This window comes from Martes martes, assembly GCF_963455335.1.
Source record: "Martes martes genome assembly, chromosome: 6".
NCBI classification, from domain to species: Eukaryota; Metazoa; Chordata; class Mammalia; order Carnivora; family Mustelidae; genus Martes; species Martes martes.
This window is the reverse complement of record NC_137893.1, coordinates 115,184,845-115,206,360: the sequence shown is the minus strand read 5'-3', so window position 1 is coordinate 115,206,360 and position 21,516 is coordinate 115,184,845. Positions and strand designations below refer to the sequence as shown.

Sequence of the window (21,516 nt, the reverse complement as noted above, 5' to 3'; positions counted from 1 at the left end):
CTGTCTATTGATTTCTGATTAGAATTTTCTTTTCCCTCTTCTTTCTCTACCATTTCTTCTATTATTCTGGTTAATGTCCTTTTATTGTCTTAATACCTAATAACTTATAGAAAATTCTTCCTGGTTTACCTAATACTATTCCTAGCTCTAGTTTATCTTCTACACAATGGGGACCATAATAATAATAATTGAGTTAATAAATTGATAACGAGAAATCGGTCCATGTACACTGGACCTATTTTGTATATGTGCCCACTGTACCTTTGGAGAATCACCTTCTGCCCATGTCCTCTGGTTCTAGTAGTGGACAGTGGCCAGACTTCATTAGAGTATCGTGTCTTTCTGGTCATAGCTATCTGTTCAGGTTGGCTGAGAGACTGCTAGAGACAGTATCCTGATGACGTAATCTAAGTCTTTTGGCTTTGCCTAAAGCCAGATTTACTCTTGGACTTTCTGATTATGTGAGTCAATAGATTTCCTTTATTAAACTAATTTTAGTTTGTTTTCTAAGTGCAACAGAAATTTTTGATAATATGGTATGTAAAGCTCTAAGCATACTACTTTGCATATAAATATTAGGTATTGTTTTTATTATCCTTATACCCTTGCCATATCCTATATCCAATTCAACCTTTTCTTAATATCTGCCCATATAGACCAAATAATAATTTCCTTATTATTCTCTGCATTTTGTTCCTTTGCCTGGGCTGCCCTGCCACCAACCTAATAATGTCATTCTACACTCTTTTCGCCAATTCACATCCATCATTATTTAGAATCTGGCTTTGAAAAAAGCCTCCCATCTTCCATTTGAATAATGGTAGCTCCAAATTGTTCACTGTCTTATCTAATTTCTCCTGCATGTGTTTTCTAATTATTTCTAGTTTGCTTCTTGACTGTACATTACTCAAGGCAAGGAAAAATATGATCACTGGGACCTTTTTGGGTTGAGATTTTGTCATTATTTTCCAAAGCAACTTGCCCAGGGTTGGACACACAGTAGGTGTTCAATGAGTGTCTGCTATAGGAATAAATGAATGGAATTAAATTTAGAAGATGTGATAGTCAATTTAAAGCCAGTTGTTAGCCTAAACTTTTTCCTTTTTCTAAGCAAACATTATATTCTTAACCCAAATTCATTATGGCATAAAACTATCACAATGATTCCAACCTCAAACATTCTTCCCATTTATGGTTTCATACTTCTTTTGGCCAAGGTCTAAGGAAGGAATATTCTTTTAAAGATAATGTAACAATCAATCAAAGCCTTTTTTCTCTTGTCGTACATATTTTATTAATCCAGTAGTATCGCATCTGACCCTTCAGGGGTTCCTTGCCTTGGTAAACTAATGATAATAATAAAGCATTGAAAAAGATATCCTGAGATGCTGAAAAAAAATTGAGGGGGATAAATTTTATATTCTCATTTTGTTTTTTTGATCTAAATGGTAAAACATGCTTCTACTCCAAATAAATTAGTTTCTACTAAAAAACACAAAATTTTGGAAAACTACTATTTGTAAACAAAGTTCTGTGCCTGTGTTAGTTGAACTTAATTGCTATATGGGTTAATGGAAGGGTTGAGGGCTAGTGAATTTAAACTCTTTAAAATAGCTAAAGATTCAAGTTAATTAAATTTAGTACCTCTGGGATTTTTGATACACATTCCAAATTTGTTTTTGATGACATAATTGTCCCATGTTACATTTAAGATTATATCATTGTAAACTGGTTATGTGTGGAGTTACACTAACAGAAACCAATCCCAGATGTCAAAAATAAGTAAATAAATGTCAAAAATAAATGTCAAAAAACAAATTACAGTTGTCATCAACAACTGTAATGTTACTATTAAGAAAGTAGAAGTTGCAAATAGAAGAGAAATAAGGTCTTACTATGAAAACTTTGAATAGAAAGACCTGGAAATTCAATGTATTAACTTCATGCTTTTTCAAGAGCATTTAAATCATTCTTTTTTAGTTACTCTTGCAAGTGAAAACCAATGCATTTTCCCAAGGTATCTTATTCATTAAGTTTAGTGGGAAAAGATAGCTCCCAATCACACAAATGGGAGCTGTGCTAAATAAATTATGTGAACACTTACCAAGAAATAAAAATTATTAGTCATATGTATAAATGGATGTAGCTCATATTTTAAAAGAACAAGAAATGAAATTCAGTATTCTTGTTTCTTTTAGTTTTCAGGGTTCCCCCACCCTTAACTAAAAGTAATTGTAGTAGTCTCTTGCCTCTGGGGCTTTCCCTTCCACAATTAATCATCTTGATGCTATCTACATCTTCCCTCCAAATGATTATTCCCCGTAGCTTTAGAACACTTGACATTAATTCATACTCCTCCATCATCACAGTTTTCAAAACATTGCCCTGCCCTTGCTTAGCTCCACAAGACACTCCCTTTTCTTTCAGAAAATTGGCTAACAGAAGAATTTTTGCTATCACTGTTTTCACTTTTACAAGGTGCTACCTTGTAATTGGAAAAACATCTTTGTAATACAAATTAGATTCCTTACTTTCATCAAATTTTCAAATTCAAAACATGATTTTTTAAATTCCTAGGGTAATGAACATCTATACTTCAAAAATATCAATAAGCTCCATTTAAACATTTGGAAGACCTGCATCCTAAGACTATCTTTCATCCTCTGACTCTAGAATCGGTGTCCTTGATCATCAGAACCAAGCAAGAAATTGTGAAAAGCCTCACCAAGCTACACCACCAGCGCGGGCAGAGGAAACGCTTTCAAAATATGTCATTCATCTTCACATTTAAAGGCAGTCTATCCATACATCTTTTACACACATCATTAAATATTGGTACTTAAGACTTCAGTCATATGAGGTAAGCTTTCTGATTTATAGGTGAAGGGGGGGGGGTGGTGGCAAAGTCGTCTCCTCTTCTTAAATTTACTTATCAAGACAAAGCCAGTCTGATTACATCTGAAAGTTGCCATTTGTCAAGTCTTTTAGAAAGCCGCTTATTGCATTAAATTAACCGATTCCTAGCCAAATCAGGTTTAAGGAGAGAGTGTTTCTCATGTCTACAGTGACAAACGAGTTACCAGACGTCCTTAAGTAGACTGTCAAACTTTTATGTTTACTCTTTTCAAACACATAAGGGAGAGAAAAGCACATAACGAAAAGTCAGGTCTGTTTCTTAAGAAGGATGTCCTACGGGGAACAAGACGCTCACCTGTACACAACAGAGGGTCTTTTCCTGCTGTCCTCACTGGGGGAGGGGATGGACATCGCTAGACCTTTGTCCTCCGGACCAGAGCACGGCCGGGGAGGAAGGGCGACTTTCTGGGAGTAGGGCAGGCACCTGCACCTCAAGAAACTGTAGGCCGGTTTTGACTCCAATGACTGCCCTGGCTTAACCTCTGGAGGAGCCCTCTAGCTCGGGGAGGGGGTTTGTTGCCCCAAACCGTAGTCACCTCTCCGCAGGGACGGGGGAGGGGACGACTGAGCACTCTAAAGAGTTAGGGAATCCCCGTCTTTCCCAAGCCGACCCCAACGTCCCCCGCTCCCTTGTGGGGCTCGCCCCGCGGCGGAGGCTGGGCTGGGGTGAGCCTTGGCCGCGGCGGGGGCAGACCCCGTCTCTGCTCGGCGCCCCTGCCGCGTCCGCACCGCCACCGTGAGGCCGAGCCGGGGACGGTGCCCCGTGGCGGCGGCGGCTCCGCGTTCCTCTCCGCGCCGCCCCGGCCGCCGCCGCGCCGGGGACGGGCGGGGGGATTTTCTTCCCGTTCCCCCCTCTTTCGCGCTCTCGCTCCTGTTCAGCGGGAGAGCCCGCGGAGCCAGGGAGGGAGCGAGGGAAGGGGTGGAGGTGGCGGGGGGGAGGCCGGAGGGGCGGATCCTGCCTGGGGGCTGATCCCTCCCTCCCCTCGGCCGGGCTCCGTGGCGGCAGCGGCGGCGGCAGCGGCTTCATTCCCCCTCCTCCCCCGGGAGCGGCGGCGGCAGCCGGGCTGGGGCCCCAGCGCGGGCCGGGAGGGGGCACGGCGGTGGCCGCGGAGGCCAGCGCGGGAGGAGGTCGCGCTCCGCTCCCCGGGCCGCGCCGACCTGCTCGACGGCCGGCCCGCCCGCGCCCAGGGGCCCCGAACGGTGGGGCCGGGCCGGCGGCTGAGGTAATGGGGGGTGGCAGCGGGGCCGGACAGAGCGAGGGCGGGGGCAGCGGGGCCTACGGGGACCAGGGATTGCGCGGGTGGGGGCGCGGGGAGAGGGAAGCAGGGGGCTTCCCGAGCGGGGCGGGAGCGGCGCGAAAGCGTTCTCCTGGAGCGAGGGCGGCGGCGGGGAAGAAGAAGGCGGGTGAGGGGGGAGCTGAAAAGCGAGGACCCCCTCCCGCAGCCGCCATCTTGTTTCCCTCCCCCCCGGCCCTGGCTGGCGAGCCGCCGAGCCCCGCCCCCGCCATGTTCTCCGATTGGTCAGACCAGAGGAGGGTTCCACCCCCTGAGCGTCGCTTGCCCCCCTGGTTCCTCCTGATGGGCAGCTGAGACGACCAATGGGCGCCCGCCTCTCTGCCCCGCTGGTTCGCTGGCGCTAGCTTTCTCTGTCTGAGGGTCGGACTCCGCGTCAGTCTGTCTCTGGCGCTCTCGCCCCCTCCCCTCAGGGGTGGAGATGTTATTTCCCTCCTTTCTCCTCCGAAGGGTCAAGATTCTTCTGGAAGAGATGCCCTTTTAAAGGAGCAAGAGCCTTGGATGGGGCTCTCCCCTGTCTCATGAGTCTCTCGTGGGGGTGCAGGGGATACAGCCTAATTGCAGAAACTCGTCGTTCTTCGGGGACCTGGGTGGGGTGGGCGAGTGGGGACTTGGGGGTACTGAGGAGACCCGGGGGTGTTGGGGGTATTTGGAGTTGTTTGTAGGAACGGTTGTGTGGGTTGAGAAACTCCCGCCAAAAAACTGGACTGTAAGCTCCTTGTGGGCGAAACTCATTTCCTCAGCAGGAGCCCTTCCCTCTCCAGAATTTGCCCCTCCAGTGCTTAGAGGCTGGGGTAGGACCCAAGAGGTTTTCCACTGATACTTGTTGCCTGGGTAAGGGCTATCCCAGGCTGCCAAGGAGGTAGCAGGTAGCGAGGAAGAACATACAGCACTTTAACAAAGGAGGCTCCATACCCTCTATGTAAACTATTTCCGATTAGTGTTGAGGTAGATTTTCATACCTTTGCAAGGATCTCCCTTCCCACGAGGGCTTGGGGACAATGAAGCAGGTCTTTTGGCTGGGGCTACCCCCAGGGAGTTGACATTTGTCAGGCATATAGTGGCCAAGGGCCTCTGGAACCTGGACAGAATTGCTGTGATGAGTCTGTTGCCTTTTGTCCCCAATGGGGTGTGTGCCTGTCTGGCACTGTTCCTCAGCCAAGTTGTTTTTTGTTCGTTTCAGTCACACTTCGGGATTGGAAAGCCTTTTAAATAAGGATGTTAATAAACCTTATTAGCGTATGGCAACCCCTAAGAGGTGGATTTTATTTTCATTTTATTGGTGGAGTCTGGAGGCACAGAGAGATTAAGTGACTTTCTCCAGGTCACACAGGGCCAAAATTAGCACCTGGAGTGTCCCAGAGCCTCATTTTGTTCTAGACCATGGCATCTCTGTGGTGTTCTTCCCAGTGAGATGAGTTCAGCACATCATCTCGGTTTGAATTGTAGCTTTATCACTCAACTACCTTTGGGTTGAGTGACACCTTTCTGAGCTTGTTTCTTCACCTGTAAAATGGAGATAATAAAAGCTATTCTGCCTCCCAAACTAGTGGAGAGAAATTTTAAAAGTAAAAGGGATTGGGCCACCTGGCTGACTCAGTTGGTGGAGCATGCAACTCTTGATCTCGGAGTTGAGTTCGAGCCCCACAATGGGGGTAGAGATTACTTAGAAATTAAAAAAAAATAGTATCTTTTAAAAAAAGTAAAAGGGATTTATAGTTTGCAAAAGTGTGCTAAATTATCATCATCTCTGCTTCATAGATAAAAATGGTAGATCCTGCAACCAAAGTGACAAACTCTTTTTCACTTTGAAATCCTCTCACTGTTCGTACCTTTCCAAGTCTCTGCCCACACCTTGGGGCACCATATCCCCTAATGTCTTTCCTGGTAGTGATGGCCTCAGTAACTGCTACCACAGCTCCTTATGGGCTTGTCATAGTTCCCTTTACCCGGAGAGTGATGTGGGAAACTTTAGGGCTTTGTCCTTGCTGCACAAGGGTAGATTAGATGTAAGTATTTGGGGAGAGAGGAATTTTTGAGGTAACAGAATGCTTTGAGAGTTTACCTCAGGTGTATTCCCAGTCACGTTGGCCGTAGGTCCAGTGAGGGTCCCAGATAGGCCACTTAAAACTCAGTGCCACTTGGGGCCACTCCCAGAGCTTCCAGTGTTTCTGCTTAGAGATGTACTAGCCAGTGCATCAATGCTGGGATTTCCAGAGAAAACCCTGCATACTGTAGTTTGAAGTCTTTAGATTCCACATAGTGGACATTTCAGATGCCTTTGCCTCTTCACTCCTGGGTGTGGTCAGGAGATAGGGTTTTTTGATCATTTTAGATGGGTTGGGAGAGGGCTCTAGACTTAAGAGCTTTTGATCCTATGATGGGGCTACTGGTCATGTACAGAGCTTGCAAGTGCATATTATTATTGTTTTCTTTTTTTCTGAGCCCTTGACCTTTCCTTCCTCTTCCATAGTTAGCTATCCCACAGCCTTATGTATATCGTTAGAACTTTAGACATCTCCCCATGTTGTACTGTAATGATCTCTACTTTTCTGTCCCTTCAATTTGATGGAGGACCTGGAGGGCAGGGATCAGGCATGTTGCATTTCTTTCATGCAACTAATACTTATTGAGTGCTTACTTAAGAGCCAAGCACCATTCCAGGTCCTGGGGATATAGCAGTGAACAAGATAGACAAAAATATTTCCCCCTACGGAGCTTACATTTTTAATGGAAGGAAGTGAATATTCATGATAAATAGGCAAATAACAGCATAATAAAAAATTGTGAGTGTTATAGTGAAAAATAAAGCAGGATGAAAGAGGTTTGCAGTTTTAGGGAAGAGTGGTGGGAGAGGCTCTCATTGAGAAGCAGTGTTTGTTAAAAAAAAAAAAACAAAACCAAACTTGAAGGAGCAAGCTGTGTGAATGTCTGAGGGACAGGATGTTCAGACAGAGGGAAAAGACAGTCTTCTTTCTTGGTGGCCACTCAGGTGGAAGGGTAAATGAGTACATGCCTGAACCTTCAGCCCCATCTCCTGGTTTCTCCTTAGGCCTGTTCCCTTGGTTCCCAGGTGCCATGAGGAAGCCTCGCCGGAAGTCACGGCAGAATGCCGAGGGCCGGCGCTCCCCATCCCCTTATAGTCTGAAGTGCTCACCTACTCGGGAAACCTTGACATATGCCCAGGCCCAGCGGATTGTCGAGGTGGACATTGATGGACGCCTGCATCGAATCAGCATCTATGACCCACTCAAGATCATCACAGAGGATGAGCTGACTGCCCAGGATATCACCGAATGCAACAGCAACAAGGAAAACAGTGAGCAGCCTCAGTTCCCTGGCAAGTCCAAAAAACCCTCCTCCAAGGGCAAGAAAAAGGAGTCCTGTTCCAAGCATGCGTCCGGCACTTCCTTCCACCTCCCACAACCCAGCTTTCGCATGGTGGACTCAGGCAGCCAGCCAGAAGCCCCCCCGCTGCCTGCTGCCTATTACCGCTACATCGAGAAGCCACCCGAAGACCTGGATGCAGAGGTAGAGTATGACATGGATGAGGAGGACCTTGCCTGGCTGGACATGGTGAATGAGAAGCGGCGTGTAGATGGGCACAGTTTGGTGTCAGCAGACACCTTTGAGCTGCTGGTAGACCGGCTTGAGAAGGAGTCCTACTTGGAGAGTCGCAGCAGTGGGGCCCAGCAGTCGCTTATTGACGAAGACGCCTTTTGCTGTGTGTGTCTGGACGATGAATGCCACAACAGCAACGTCATTCTCTTCTGTGACATCTGCAACTTGGCTGTACACCAGGAATGCTATGGTGTCCCCTACATCCCTGAGGGCCAGTGGCTTTGCCGTTGCTGCCTGCAGTCTCCCTCCCGGCCTGTGGATTGCGTCCTCTGCCCCAATAAGGGTGGCGCCTTCAAACAGACCAGCGATGGGCACTGGGCACATGTGGTGTGTGCCATCTGGATCCCTGAAGTCTGCTTTGCTAACACCGTTTTCCTGGAGCCCATTGAGGGCATCGACAACATCCCACCTGCCCGCTGGAAACTCACTTGCTATATCTGCAAGCAGAAGGGGCTGGGGGCAGCCATCCAGTGCCATAAGGTAAACTGCTACACAGCCTTCCATGTGACATGTGCACAGCGGGCTGGGCTCTTCATGAAGATTGAGCCCATGCGTGAGACCAGCCTCAACGGCACCATCTTCACAGTACGCAAGACTGCCTACTGTGAGGCCCATTCGCCGCCAGGAGCTGCCACTGGTAGGAGGAAGGGGGACTCCCCTGGGAGCCTCAGTGAGACTGGGGATGAGGATGGGCTGAAGGAAGGCTGTGGAGAGGAAGAAGAGAAGGAAGAGGTGGAAGAGGAGGGGGAAGATGAAGGCCAAGGTGGGGTGGGTGGCTCCCTCAAGGGGGTGCCCAAGAAGAACAAGATGACTTTGAAGCAGAAGATCAAGAAGGAGCCGGAGGAAGTGGGCCGAGATACGCCCTCCACTGTCCCCATGGTCACTGTCCCACAGATACCCTCTTATAGGTAAGCCTGCCCAGGAGGGCTCCCTGTGGACCGATGGTTTCTTCTTGGGCTGGTGTTGGTCCTGAGCCAGGACCTCATTCCCCAAGCATGGTTGGTGAACGTTTGTTCTCTTCTGTGCTGTCAAATTTAGACTTCTCCTTTGGACCCTGGTCTGGTTTGTGGTTTTGATTATGCCCTGAGAGCAATGTGTTTCATTTGCTTCAAGGTGAGACAGTTAGTTGCTTAGAAACCCAGGTGAAGGGTGTCTAAAACAGTACTTTTCAACAGGTGCACAAGTGGCATTTGGGACAGGACAATTCTTCATTGTTAGGACAGTCCCATACTTTCTCAATGTTTAGCATCTCTGATCTTTGTAAGTGCCATTTGCGTCCCCTCCCTCATTGCATGGGCTTTGTGACAAACTCAGACACTCCCCACATATGTTACCAAAAATTCCTGTGGGGATAGAACTGAGAACCACTGTTTCAGGGGTCAGTATGGGTTTCTTGTCTGAAAGCTCTGTTCTGGGAATGATGAAGGCTTTGTGTGAGGGGGTGGTGGTGTGGGGAAGACATGCTGTTTCTCTTCTTGAGAAACTTTTAGATTTAGGGGAAAGAGGCTCACTCGGTTCAGCTGTATAGCTAAGCCACCTTGCTCCCTACTGAGTCTATAGAGGGACCATTGTACCTATTTTTAACCATCAATGAAGTAGTTGTTGGAGGGCAGAAAAGCAAAAGACCAGAAAGATTTTCCAGTGGATGCTCATCTGAAGGGTGATATTCTTTAGAAAGTAAACAATATTAGAGCAGGAAGGAATCTTGGAGATTATTGATCTAATGTAGTCCTTGCACCTTCTCCCACACCCCCAGATGAAGAAACTGCTGCCACAGGAGGTAAAGTTGTTCACTCCTTTGTTCATTCAATGAGGTGTTTATTGAGCACTTACTATATGCCAAGTCCTGTTCAAAGGGCTGGAACCAGGTGGGAAGCATAGAACCTAACCACAGGCTGGGACTCATGATACCTCCAGGCTCTGTTCCTGTTGCCTGTTTCTCTTGTTGAAAAGGATAGGGAGGAAAGTGTGCTGGAGGATAGCAGGGAATGAGTTGTTGTAAGGGGAGCACACACCCAGACTTGTCAGTCTGGGAAGGAGGCACAGGCTTGGAGAAGAGTAGGAGGGGAGAGGCTCTTGTGGCAATCCATGGCTGGAGTTAGAATTCAGTCAGCTGGAACCGTCTTCTAGTCACAGAGCTGTTGTAGGCTATACTCTTCCGTTTTGTTGAGCCGGTCTGTGCTTAGTAACATCCTTAGGGTGGCTGTGCCCTGCGACTAGACTTTTTTTTTGGTTGTCGCGTGTGCTCTGTTAGATGTATCTTACAGGGGCCAGCATAGCACGCTGGCTAATAAAAAACTAGACAGACCTGCTTTGAATGCTCCTGTTACTACCTGTGTGACCTTTGGCAGGTTACTTCTTTAAGCCTTATTTCTTTGTAAATGAGTCTTATAGGGTTGTTGTGAGAAATAAATGAGATGGTATAAGTAAAGCACTTAGCACAGTGCCTGGTAAATAGTAAGCGCTCAATAAATGGTGGCTACTGCTGCTGCTGCTGTTTTATTATTCTTTTCCCTACCTGCACAGATGCTGTGGGAACCCTCCATGGCGAAGAGGTTGTAGAGGGAGGGGACTGCCTGCATCTGAGCAGGTGTGCTTGGCATGGGCATTGGTGGGGGATCTGTTCTCTGGGGAAAGGCTAGGCCTTGATTTCGTAAGCTTGGCTTTGGGGCAGGAATGTCTGACTGTGGAAAGGCACAGGGCCTGGGTGAGCAACGTCCAGCCCACCATGCCCATCCTTAGCTTCTACTTTCTTGTTTAGCCACACTTATCTTCCTCTCAGTGAAGTGAGATGAAGAGAAAAAGTGGAGGAAACACAACAGGGGCACAGAGGCCTTGCTTCCTCTGTGGAGAGCCAACTTTGGGACACAGGATGCTATAGCAGAGAGATCATCGATTCACGTCCCATCCAGCTCCTCCAACATTAGTGACTTTGACAGTTCATCCAGCCTCTGTTCCTAAGCTGCCTTTCCATCTTTTGTTACCGTGAGACTAATGTTACCAACCTTACAACAGGGCTAGTAGGATAAAGATTACAGGCTCTCATTAACTCCTACCCCTTTCACTCCCACCCTCTCCCACCACCACCACCCCCCGCCCCACGTATTATTGGCTTAAATCCTGACCTTACGACCTCTATTGGGTTAGTTTAGCCAGCTAAGTTTTCAGATTCTCCATCCTCTTATCCAGTACTTTTTTTTTTCTTTTCGTTCAAAATTAGACCTTTTTAAGCTGCTGAGATCTTTCATGAAAAACCAGAGGTCGGACAGCTCCAAGATGTTGCATCTGAGCTCAGAAAGCAGTAGCCTGGTGTACTTCTAGTAGTTTTCCTTCCAGCTTGCCTGTGGATTATTCCCTGGTCTGGGGGGACCCTCAGCCACAGGGCAGAGGAAGTAGTGACCACATTGCCCACGGTTTACTTAAGTTCCTGCTCTCTTTTGCTGCCTTTATCAAGAGTTCAGGGCACAGGCCTGTTTCTCAGGATCCGGGACCGTAGGAAACAGGATTCCTGGGAAAGTGTTCTTTTGGAGAATCAGGACTATAAGGTAGGAGATGGAAGATCAAGTGATACATCTATCTCATCTATCTCATGCTGAATCTGAGCTGCTTAACTTTGCTGTCTTTTTTTAAGCCTTTCTCTGAGGTGAGGCATTTGGCCACTTTATTCTTCCTTTATATATAAGGTTCAGAAATGAAACAGGGTTTAAAAGGAGGCTGTAATCAGGGTTGCCCACTGACCTTGTCTTTCACTTCCCTGTGCCTCTACTCAAGGTTGAACAAGATCTGTAGTGGTCTCTCCTTTCAGAGGAAAAACCAATTCATACAGCGGCTTCACAACTACTGGCTACTGAAGCGGCAGGCAAGGAATGGCGTCCCTCTCATCCGGCGCCTGCACTCCCACCTGCAGTCCCAAAGAAACGCCGAGCAGGTAGGTGAAGTGATCAAAGGGGGTAGAGGAGGGGGGATGGTTGGGGCACCCTCCCTGAGCGCTCTGCAGAGCCTTTGCCTGTAGGCGGTCGCCCCTCCAGGTGGCGTCTCCCAGGAATGACCTCCAGCATGTAGAGTTCTTGGGCCCAGACAGCAGCTCCTTCTGGATGGGGAGGCTTGACTTTGAAGCAAATTCTAGGGGAGAGTAGAGAGCAAGCCCAGCTTTCCATATATGTAGGGAAAACCTCATAGACATGGCAGAAAGGAAGAAGTGGGTTGAATGAGGGCTAGGCAGCTGCGTTGCATGAATTAGGACAAGGAGCACTTTCCTTAAGACACTATACTGACATCTGCCAAAAAATGTTTCGTAGAAAACACGCGAATATGCCATCTAAATTGTAGCACAGAGCCTGGCCAGTTGTGGTAGCTTTTTAGCCACAGAGCTCCTGCATGTTTAGCATTTACTGAATTGGTTGGAGACCTCCTGGTTTTTTTTTTTTTCTTGTTTTGTTTTTCAACCGTCTTTAGTTCTTTTTCTGTCTTCACTTGCTCCATTACTTCTGCCTTCTAATAGTTCCACACCACCACCCCAGAGATGAAGCAATCTTTTATGTGACTCTTATGCCCTCTGAGTTCTATTTGATTATACTTTTGTCTTTTTTACCTAAAGTCCTGAAGTGCAAGTCTGCACTCCTTGAAGTGGTCCGCCTGCTCCTCTGTAGGCTCCCCTAGAACATCAGACACCTCCTTCCAACCCAGCAAGCCGTACCTCACATTCTCACCATATTGGCCATTGTGCTGCATTTGACATCATGGATCACCTTGTCTTAGAGCTTCTCTGTGACCCCATTTCCCTCCTTCTCCATGTGGCTGGCTGCACCTTATGTTGACCCGACTTTTTACTCCCCTTAGTAACATTCCCAGGGGCTCTACTGGCTGCCCATTTGCTGGGAGAGCTCCTGCACTCTCATAGTTATAAGTAAGTGTGGCAATAGCTCCATGTTTCTTGTCTTGTCCTCATCCCTTGTTTCTGATCTCAGTCCTTCTGGGGCAGGGGCCCCACAGATGTCCATGTAGATACTGTTTCCTAGAATTCAGGTATTGGAAGCTGAATTCATTATCTTCCTTCCTCTTGGTAAATGTATTTTCCCTTTTTTTTTTTTTTAAGATTTATTAAGAGAGTGAGAGCAAGGGGAGGGACAGAGGGAGAAAATCCTCAAGGAGACTCCCCACTGAGTGCGGAGCCTAACATGGGGCTCGATCCCAGGAGACCATAACCTGAGCCGAAATCAAGAGCCAGACACTTAACCGACTGGGCCACCCAGGGGCCCCTCCCCATTATTGACATGGATCCTTCTCTCTCCTAACCTCTGACATTCCCCATCTTGGAGTTACTTTTGATTTTTCCTCCATGACAAGCCACAGTCAATCAGCTCTTATGCTATTTTGGGAGGAGTTTATCAGTATGTGGTCCTTTGTCCCCATGCTATAGCTCCTCTGCTCACCCATGCCCCTCACCCCCTTAATTTCAGCAATAGCTTTCTAGGGAGTCTTCCACCTCTAATTCTTTCTTTGCTGTGCGACAGATACTGTCTTACACACCATTTTCCAGTATATTCCTTTTCCAGAATATATTCCCCTTTCCAGGCAGGCCACATCCCGGTGCCTTTGTTGGAGTTGAGGCTTCTTACTAGCTGAATTCCTGGATATTCCTTGGCTTTTGTGGTTCTCTAGCTGTTCTGCTCTGGGCAGCAGAACAAGCAAAGAATCACTAATTCTGCCTTCACACTTCTTACCTGTGGTCTTTGTTTTGTTCAGTTATGTCCATCACCATGTGAAACCCTAGTAAGATTGCTTCTATGGTAAGCCTTCCCTGGCCCTCTCCAACACACTCAGATCCTCTCTATTTTATATCCTCTCAGCATTTTATATTCAGTGTATCTCTTGAGTTTTTATTATATTTATACTGCTATGCCCTTGTGTGTCAAACCCTATGCCTGTTCTTCCGCCACCTCTACTGTAACCTCTTCTAGGGCAGGAATCATGATTTTTGGTGCTGGTGGTATTTTAAAGTATGTTTAAGTCAGTCAGTACAAGCTTGTAGTAAAGAACTTCACTTTGTTTTCTAGCCAAGTGGCAGCTCTAGGGTGAAATTCTTTCACCTCAAGGTGTCTTTTAGTTTCCTTCTGAAACTCCTTCTAGCCCCAAGGGGCACAGCTGCCACCTGGCATCCTTAGGAGGCAGGGAAGCAGTCCCAGCTCTCACTCCAGCCATGGTTATTGTGGGGCAGTTAAGAAATGTTGCTACAAGGCTGGGGGAACTCAGGAAGGAGTCATGGGGCAGAGAGGGCAGAAGGGTTCTTGGGAATGTGGGTCAACCAGGGTGCAGGGCCCTTACCTCTCGAGACCCTGTGAGGCTGGAACACTGAGAGGACTCTGGGCATGAAGTGGGTCTCCAGCTCCTCCTTCCTTTCCCTTCCTTCCTGCAGCGAGAGCAAGATGAGAAGACGAGTGCAGTAAAGGAAGAGCTAAAATACTGGCAGAAGCTCCGTCATGACTTGGAGCGGGCACGGCTGCTGATTGAGCTGATTCGCAAAAGAGAGAAGCTCAAGCGGGAACAGGTGGGGAAGAGCTGCCAGCCTCAGGGCTTTTGTTCAAGATCTCTTTCTCCCACTTACCAGTGTGACATCAGGAGAGCCAGGAACCTCTGCCTGGTGTCCACTTCCTCCCTTTCCTGCTCAGCACTGGATGCTCCAAGGCCTGCTAGTCTGTATTGGGTATAATGCTGCGCATGGCTTCTAACCACCGGGATTCAGCATCTAGTGGCCTCATGCAGAGGCTTATTATCATATGCCTGAGCCCATCTCTAGAGTTTCTGACTCAGAAAATCTCAGACAGAGTCTGGTCTTGAGTATTTTGAAAAGCTTCTCAGGCCATTCTGATGGGCATCACTGCTGGCCTGGGAGCTTCCGAGGGTTTTCACTTGGCCCTTAAAACATTTATGGTCTTGATTAATTGAAATTTTCCAACCTTTAGCCAAGGAGGATCTGAGCATCTAAGCATGGGGAACGTTGAGGCAGGTGGTGTAATGCAGGGTTTAGGAATATGAGCTGTGCCACCACATGATCTGAGTTTAAGTCCTGGTTCTGTCACTTAGTGCTCATGTGACATTGGTAAGTTGCTTAATCTCTTTATACTTCAGTTTCCTTGACTGTAAAATGGGGGGAATAATAGAACCCATGTCATAAGGTTGTGAAGAGGAGATATATTAGTATATATGAAGAACTTCGAACAGTGCCTGGCACGTCATAGGGGCTATTGAAGTGTCAGCTTATCATTAATGATCGTCTTTGCCTCTCTGAAGTGTCCACTGGCACACTCTGCACATGGCAGAGAGTAAATACTATTAATTGAATGAATGACAAGCCAAAATTGTTCTATTCAGTCTAGGAATAGCAGCTGTTACTTGTATGCTTCAGAGGCCTGGGTTAAAGATGTTCCTTTCTTTCTTTGTCCAAACCCTCCTTCACTGTTCAGCCCCAGCACAAGCCCTTCTCTCAGAGGCTACAGGCTTCTGAGAGACTGGGCAGCTCTTGCCGTACCTAGCATGTGTGGGTGGCTTGGAGGGCATCTCAGGACTTCTCCATGGATTCAGACTGCCTGTGCCATCTCAGGCCTGGTCCCACAGCTGAGCTTTGCTTCTTGCCTCCGGTTCAGGGAAGTAAAAGGGAAAAGGAAGCAGGCAGGCCTGTTTTGATGTCACCAGGAAGAAGGAACATTTCATAGCCTAAACCCTGGCTTCCCAACCTTGTAATGTTAGGGCATACATAGAAAATCTCATTTGTGCAACATACTACTGAAAATGCACAAGGCTGCTGCTCCCTGAGGAGGGAGTCCTCCAGGCCCTCGTTATCCCAGGCCAACCCAGATGCCCCAAGGGCTAGTGGGATCGATACCTCAGCATACTAAGTGAGAATTCTGGCCCAAGTCGCATTTTATATCATCAGTCTGCTCTTTGAATGAAGTCAGACCTGGCTTCAAATCCTATCTTGTCGGGTTAGTGACTTCTCATCCTCCTCTGTCCAAACCTCAGTTTCCATATTTGTAAAATGGGGATAATAGCCATTTCTCCCTCAGGGTTATTGTGATGATAAACTGAGGTAATCTAGAGAGACAGCACGGCATAATAGTCAGGAGCACACACTGGAATTGGACTGTCGGGGACTGAATCCCAACTCTGCCCATTATTGGCTGTGTAGCCTCAGGCCAGTTACTCTCGCTGTGCTTCAGTTGCTTCTTTGTAAAATGCCTCATCTGTACCTACCTTGTTATATTATATAAAATGCTTGTATTTATATAAAATATGATATAAAATGTTTAAACTGTTACTTGGCATTTAAGAAGGACTATGAAAGTGTTAACATATTATTATAAGTTTCTGGTATGGTGCTTGATACAAAGGAAACAGCCGCAAAGTGATAGCTGTTGGTCATTATTTCTGGGCTGAGGGCTGGGTGATTGCTCCTCATATACTGGTCAGCTTATGTCCTGTGAAAATTTGTTGTACATGATTGGTGAAAGTTAAGTTACCAAGAAGTTGTTGGGTGCCTCTCTACAAGGGATATCCTGATCTCTTTCCACCTTCTCCACAGGTTAAGGTCCAGCAGGCTGCCATGGAGCTAGAGCTGATGCCCTTCAACGTGCTGCTGAGGACCACACTGGACTTGCTACAGGAGAAAGATCCAGCTCACATCTTTGCTGAACCTGTCAACCTGAGTGAGGCAAGTTCCCTCACCACTTCCCGAGCAGTGAGCCCCTCCTGAATTGGAAGCAGGGTCTGAGTAGGCCAGGAAGGGGTTGGGCCATAGGGTGGACAAAACCTGTGGGTTTCTGGCAAAGCTAGTAGACTTGCCCAGGGTGAGGGGTCAGCAGGCCAGGGGGAACCAGGGCCTTGGGGCTCTGCCTGAGCCAGCGTGCCAAACCAGAAAACGGGGAGGCAAGAGTACTGGTGAAGGGTGCATCTGTTTGGCTAGTAAATGGTTATTGTAATTGTACAGGTTTTATATGTTTAGGTTCCAGATTACCTGGAATTCATATCCAAGCCAATGGATTTTTCTACTATGAGGCGGAAGCTGGAGTCTCACCTGTACCGCACCTTGGAGGAGTTTGAGGAGGACTTTAACCTTATAGTTACCAACTGCATGAAGTATAATGCTAAAGACACAATTTTCCACCGAGCAGCTGTCCGCCTGCGGGACCTGGGAGGGGCCATTCTGCGGCATGCCCGGCGGCAGGCAGAGAACATCGGCTATGACCCCGAGAGGGGCACCCACTTGCCTGAGTCACCCAAATTGGAGGACTTTTACCGCTTCTCCTGGGAAGACGGTGAGAAGCCTGGATGGGTGGGGAGAAGAGGGACCAGGAGGAGGCACAGGGATGGAGCCCAGAGAGCCAGGGATCAGGGTGGGCCTTGGAGCTATATAGGGTAGACATGAGGAGGAGAGCTGAGAGTAGGCACAGGCTGAGATATACCTGCTTGTGGCTGCAGTAGTTCCAGGAGTTAAAGTTTAACTCATTCACCGAGTATTTCCTGAGTGGCAGGAAAGGAAATCAGGTACTAGCTGTCTGTTTGAAAAGCTAAATCCTTACGAGGGGTCTTCCTCTTCTGGACGCCCTCTCTGTGGCTTTGGAGCATGGAGCAGGGAGAGTGCAATGCTAGAGTATGTCTGGCTCTTTCAGAGCAGTGGAGGTAGAGGGGCAGGAAAATGGAATTGCTTCTGAGCCCTGCACTCTGCCTGTCCCTGCTCTCTGCTTCTCGGTGGCAGTAGCCAGTCACAGGCCGGGGGATTGCCAAGCTGCCTCGTGCCTGCTCCATGGAGCCTGTAATTATGACTGTGAACTGCTTCCTGCAGATGTTTCCCAGATTCTGACCTTGTCCCTGTGGCTGCCCTCGGGCGGTGGTGTTACCAGGGCCAAGGCCTCACAGTGACACTGCTAGAAGCCACTGGCCCAAGCATTCCAGGAGAATATTTTGCATCCGAGGGACTCAGTCCCTTCCCTTTGCCCTGGGCTGGGCAGGTCCTTCAGCCCCTTCTGTCCTCCCTTCTCCCTGGCAGTGGACAACATCCTCATCCCAGAGAACCGGGCCCATTTGTCCCCGGAGGTGCAGCTGAAGGAGCTGCTGGAGAAATTGGACCTGGTGAGCGCCATGCGGTCGAGTGGGGCCCGGACCCGCCGCGTCCGCCTACTGCGCAGGGAGATCAATGCTCTTCGGCAGAAGCTGGCACAGCCACCACCACCACCACAGCCACCATCACTGAACAAGACTGTGTCCAATGGGGAGCTGCCAGCAGGGTCCCAGGGGGATGCGGCTGTGCTGGAGCAGGCCCCACAGGAGGAGCCAGAAGACGATGGGGACAGAGGTGAGAGACGGGGCAATCGGGGTTGGAGGCCTATGTAACGGAGTAAGGGTTGAGCTGAAATCCCATAGTGGAAGCATCCTTCCCTGAGCTTAGGTCTGACCCTTGTGGGCAAGCAAAAACTGTTGGAGGGGTCGTACTTCCATGTATATCCAGAGATGATATCCAAAATATTTAATAAGCAGTAGAGACCAAAAGTCAGCAGAGTGGATGTTGGCTGTTGTATTGGAGTGTGTTCTTGGGGACCACTGACGGGGATATTAAATTGCTAGATTGTGGACAGGTTTGGGGAGTTTCAGAGACTGGGGCCCAGCTGGTCTTCACTAACCAGTAAGGAAGCATTATAGTGTTTTGTACCTGATATGGCTGTATTGCACATAGTAGTTAAATATTAGCTCACCTTGAGCCATCACGCGGATAGGCTCTTAGAGCAGATTAAGTTGTGGGGTAGGAGGATAGAAAAGGAAGAAAGACCCTAAAGATGGTCTGGCTTCTTGAGCTACCTCATGACTTTGACCCCAGCTGGCCAAGTCTACAGGCCCATCCCAAACAGAAAGGCCAGATTGCAAGAGACGTCCAGAGGTGATTCTCACCAGCTGTAAAGCTGAGCTGCTTTCCATCCTTCCCCTTCATTGGGGACAAAATTGTACTCCTCATACAGGTCCTCAGAGCTGAGCCTACAGCTTTGGGGGGATGATCTGTCATCCACACAGCCTAGAAGGGTTCGGTTATCTCCAGAGTGTAAGGGGTCAAATTGCAAGAAATGGCCCATTTTATTTTAGGTTGACCAAGAATAAGGACATGGCTGGGAGGTCCCATTTAGCAGTTACTCTTTCTGATTCCCTAGGTGGCAGTCCGCATGCCACTTGTATCCCATTCCTGGGCTGTGGCAGTGCAGAGTCCTGCCCAGTGACTGGCCAGAAGAGCTTCTCCCAGCGTGTTTCAAAACAAAATTCTCAGGCCTTTCTTCTCAAAGAGTCAGATGAAGGAAGTCTGGGCTGTGGCTTGAAAGTTGTAATTTTTAAAAGTTTCACAAGGCAAACGAACAGACATGTTTGGGAACCACTGATTTAACTTACTTGCCCTAATTTTTCCACATTTGTAAACTTATTCTTTCTGTTTGTCCTACTTGCTTTACTTGGGTGATAGGAGACAAAATACATTGGCAGAAGGGAAAACACAGTCGAATGGGCATTGTGTACCTCTTATCTGTAAAGCTGAACTTGCCTGAGGATTGAAGCCAGGTGGCTTTCAGTTTTCTCAGGTGTGGAGTAATGGTTTGTAACACTCGTTTCATCAGACTCACCTGGTAAAGCTTTTTTAAAAAATACCCCATAGTTAGAGATTTAGTTTCAGTTGGTCTGGGATAGGACCTTGACACTGGAGTTTTTAAGAAACTTCCTAGGTGATTCTAATACACATGGTTCAGAATCATTAATGTAGATAAAACTTAATTCTACATTCTCTTTGCCTCAGACAAGGAGACCTGGCATATGCGTCAAGACTTGTAATAGCCCATGTCTTTGGTTCTTGGTCATCAGTGTCAGTATCTGGCTTGTAGGGGCAGACTTTTTCTAAAATGTTCAAGCAGGTTCTCTTTTTCTCTAACAGATGACTCCAAACTGCCTCCCCCACCAACCCTGGAGCCCACTGGGCCTGCACCTTCCTTGTCCGAGCAAGACTCGCCTCCAGATCCCCCTACTCTGAAACCCATAAACGATAGCAAACCTCCAAGCCGATTCCTAAAGCCCAAAAAGGTGGAAGAAGATGAGCTCTTGGAAAAATCCCCTCTGCAGATTGGGAGTGAGCCCTTGCAACGCCTGCTCAGTGACAATGGCATCAACAGAGTATCTCTCATGGCCCCTGATGCCCCGGCTGGTGCCCCACTCAGTGGTGTGGGCCGCCGCACCTCAGTGCTCTTCAAGAAGGCCAAGAATGGGGTTAAGCTACAGAGGAGCCCAGATAGGGCCCTGGAGAATGGCGAGGACCACGCTGCAGTGGGCTCTCCTGCCTCTCCGGCCAGCATCGATGATGAACGGCACTCCCGGAAACGGCCAAGGAGCAGGAGCTGTAGTGAGAGCGAAGGGGAGAGGTCCCCCCGACTGGAAGAGGAGACAGGTGACCACACCAGTGACTTCTCTACTTCTCATCTGCTTTCCTGCTTTGCCTTGCCAGCCAGCACCCCCCTAGTTGGCTGCCTCCCTCATGGTCCCTGTGGACCCAATAGAAGCATTGAGGGCTCCATAGTTTACAGTTGGGCCTGGCGCATGAGTAGGGGCCTGGAGGAAAAGGCTTTGAGAAAGTAATTTGAGACGGCCAGATTGTGTCTGGGGCCCTCTTTGGCCCTGAAGGGAATGCAAATCTGTATGCTATATAAAGTAGTTACTATCTTCACTTTAGTTTATTCATTCATCAGATAATTCTGTGAGGCATTATTTTAGGCATGGGGGGAAAATCAGTGAGCAAAAGGCAAAAATCTCCCTTGTAGGGGAGAAAGACTAAAAGCAAATGAATAGATCGTATTTTCCATTAGAAACTGTGGCAAAAAGTCTAGCAGGAAAGGGGAATAGGGGCTACTGGGGTGGTATTAGAGAGGGTGGCCTGGGGAGGCCTGAGATGAGGACATTTGAGTAAAGATTTGAAGGAGTTGGAGGCATGAGCCGTTTGGGTATCTGTGGGAAGAACACTTCAAAAAGATAGGCTAGCAAGTGCACAGGCCCTGGAAGTGGAAATGCCTGCGTGCTTGGGCCAGTGAGGAAGCCAGTGCGGTTGCAGCAGCTTTAGCCAGGGTGTGGGTGGAGACGAGGCTCCAGGGCTGGCTAATGGGGGCTCTGTCACTAAAGAGTCCTTACTACACATCCAGCACAAGCTGGTCACAGGGTCATACAGTAAGTCAGACTGAGTTCCAGCTCTGGAAGAGTCCACAATCCAGGGGGGAGACCAGATAGTGTCCTGAGGTGCACAGATGTTAGAAGGACCGTACGTGGTTGTGTGTTGGGGACAGCACTGCTGGAGGCAGGCAGGGACTAGGAGCTAGAGGATTTGGGAAAGCTTCACGAGGGGGTGGGGCCTGAGCTGGTCCTGTGGGAGGAAGGCGGAATAGTGGGGAGTAGATGGAGCCAAGGGCTCAGGCCCGTGTGTATGGAAACAAGGACAGAGTGCCTGTGAGGGACAGTTTGAAGAGGGGCTTCTTGGAGCACCAGGAGCCAAGGCTGCATGGGTGAGGGGGGCCTGGAGGTGCAGACAGTGTCGTGCAGTCTCAGTGGGATGGGGGAGGGCAGCTTGCTTGGTGGGAGGGGCCCGCTCTGGGCTTTTGCTTTTCATGTTGTTCTCGTTCTTTTA

At 48.3% G+C, this 21,516-nt stretch overlaps 1 protein-coding gene across 3 annotated transcripts in view; it reads left to right on the top strand.

Moving 5' to 3' along the window:
* Positions 1-4,037: 4,037 nt before the first annotated feature.
* The window catches only part of BRPF3 (bromodomain and PHD finger containing 3), a 34,307-nt gene continuing 16,828 nt past the window's right edge, over positions 4,038-21,516 (top strand). For 2 of the 3 annotated variants that reach the window (XR_013967037.1, XM_080806971.1), the window contains exons 1-8: positions 4,040-4,139; positions 7,261-8,737; positions 11,601-11,757; positions 14,245-14,376; positions 16,408-16,536; positions 16,828-17,140; positions 17,872-18,177; positions 19,786-20,292. Coding sequence is in view for 2 of the 3 variants with exons in the window: in XM_080806971.1 (XP_080663097.1) it covers positions 7,287-8,737; positions 11,601-11,757; positions 14,245-14,376; positions 16,408-16,536; positions 16,828-17,140; positions 17,872-18,177; positions 19,786-20,292 (2,995 nt within the window). In the remaining variant the exon portion in view is untranslated. Of the gene's footprint in view, positions 4,140-7,260; positions 8,738-11,600; positions 11,758-14,244; positions 14,377-16,407; positions 16,537-16,827; positions 17,141-17,871; positions 18,178-19,785; positions 20,293-21,516 lie in introns of all 3 variants that reach the window. The other variant, XM_080806972.1, reaches the window with a different exon arrangement.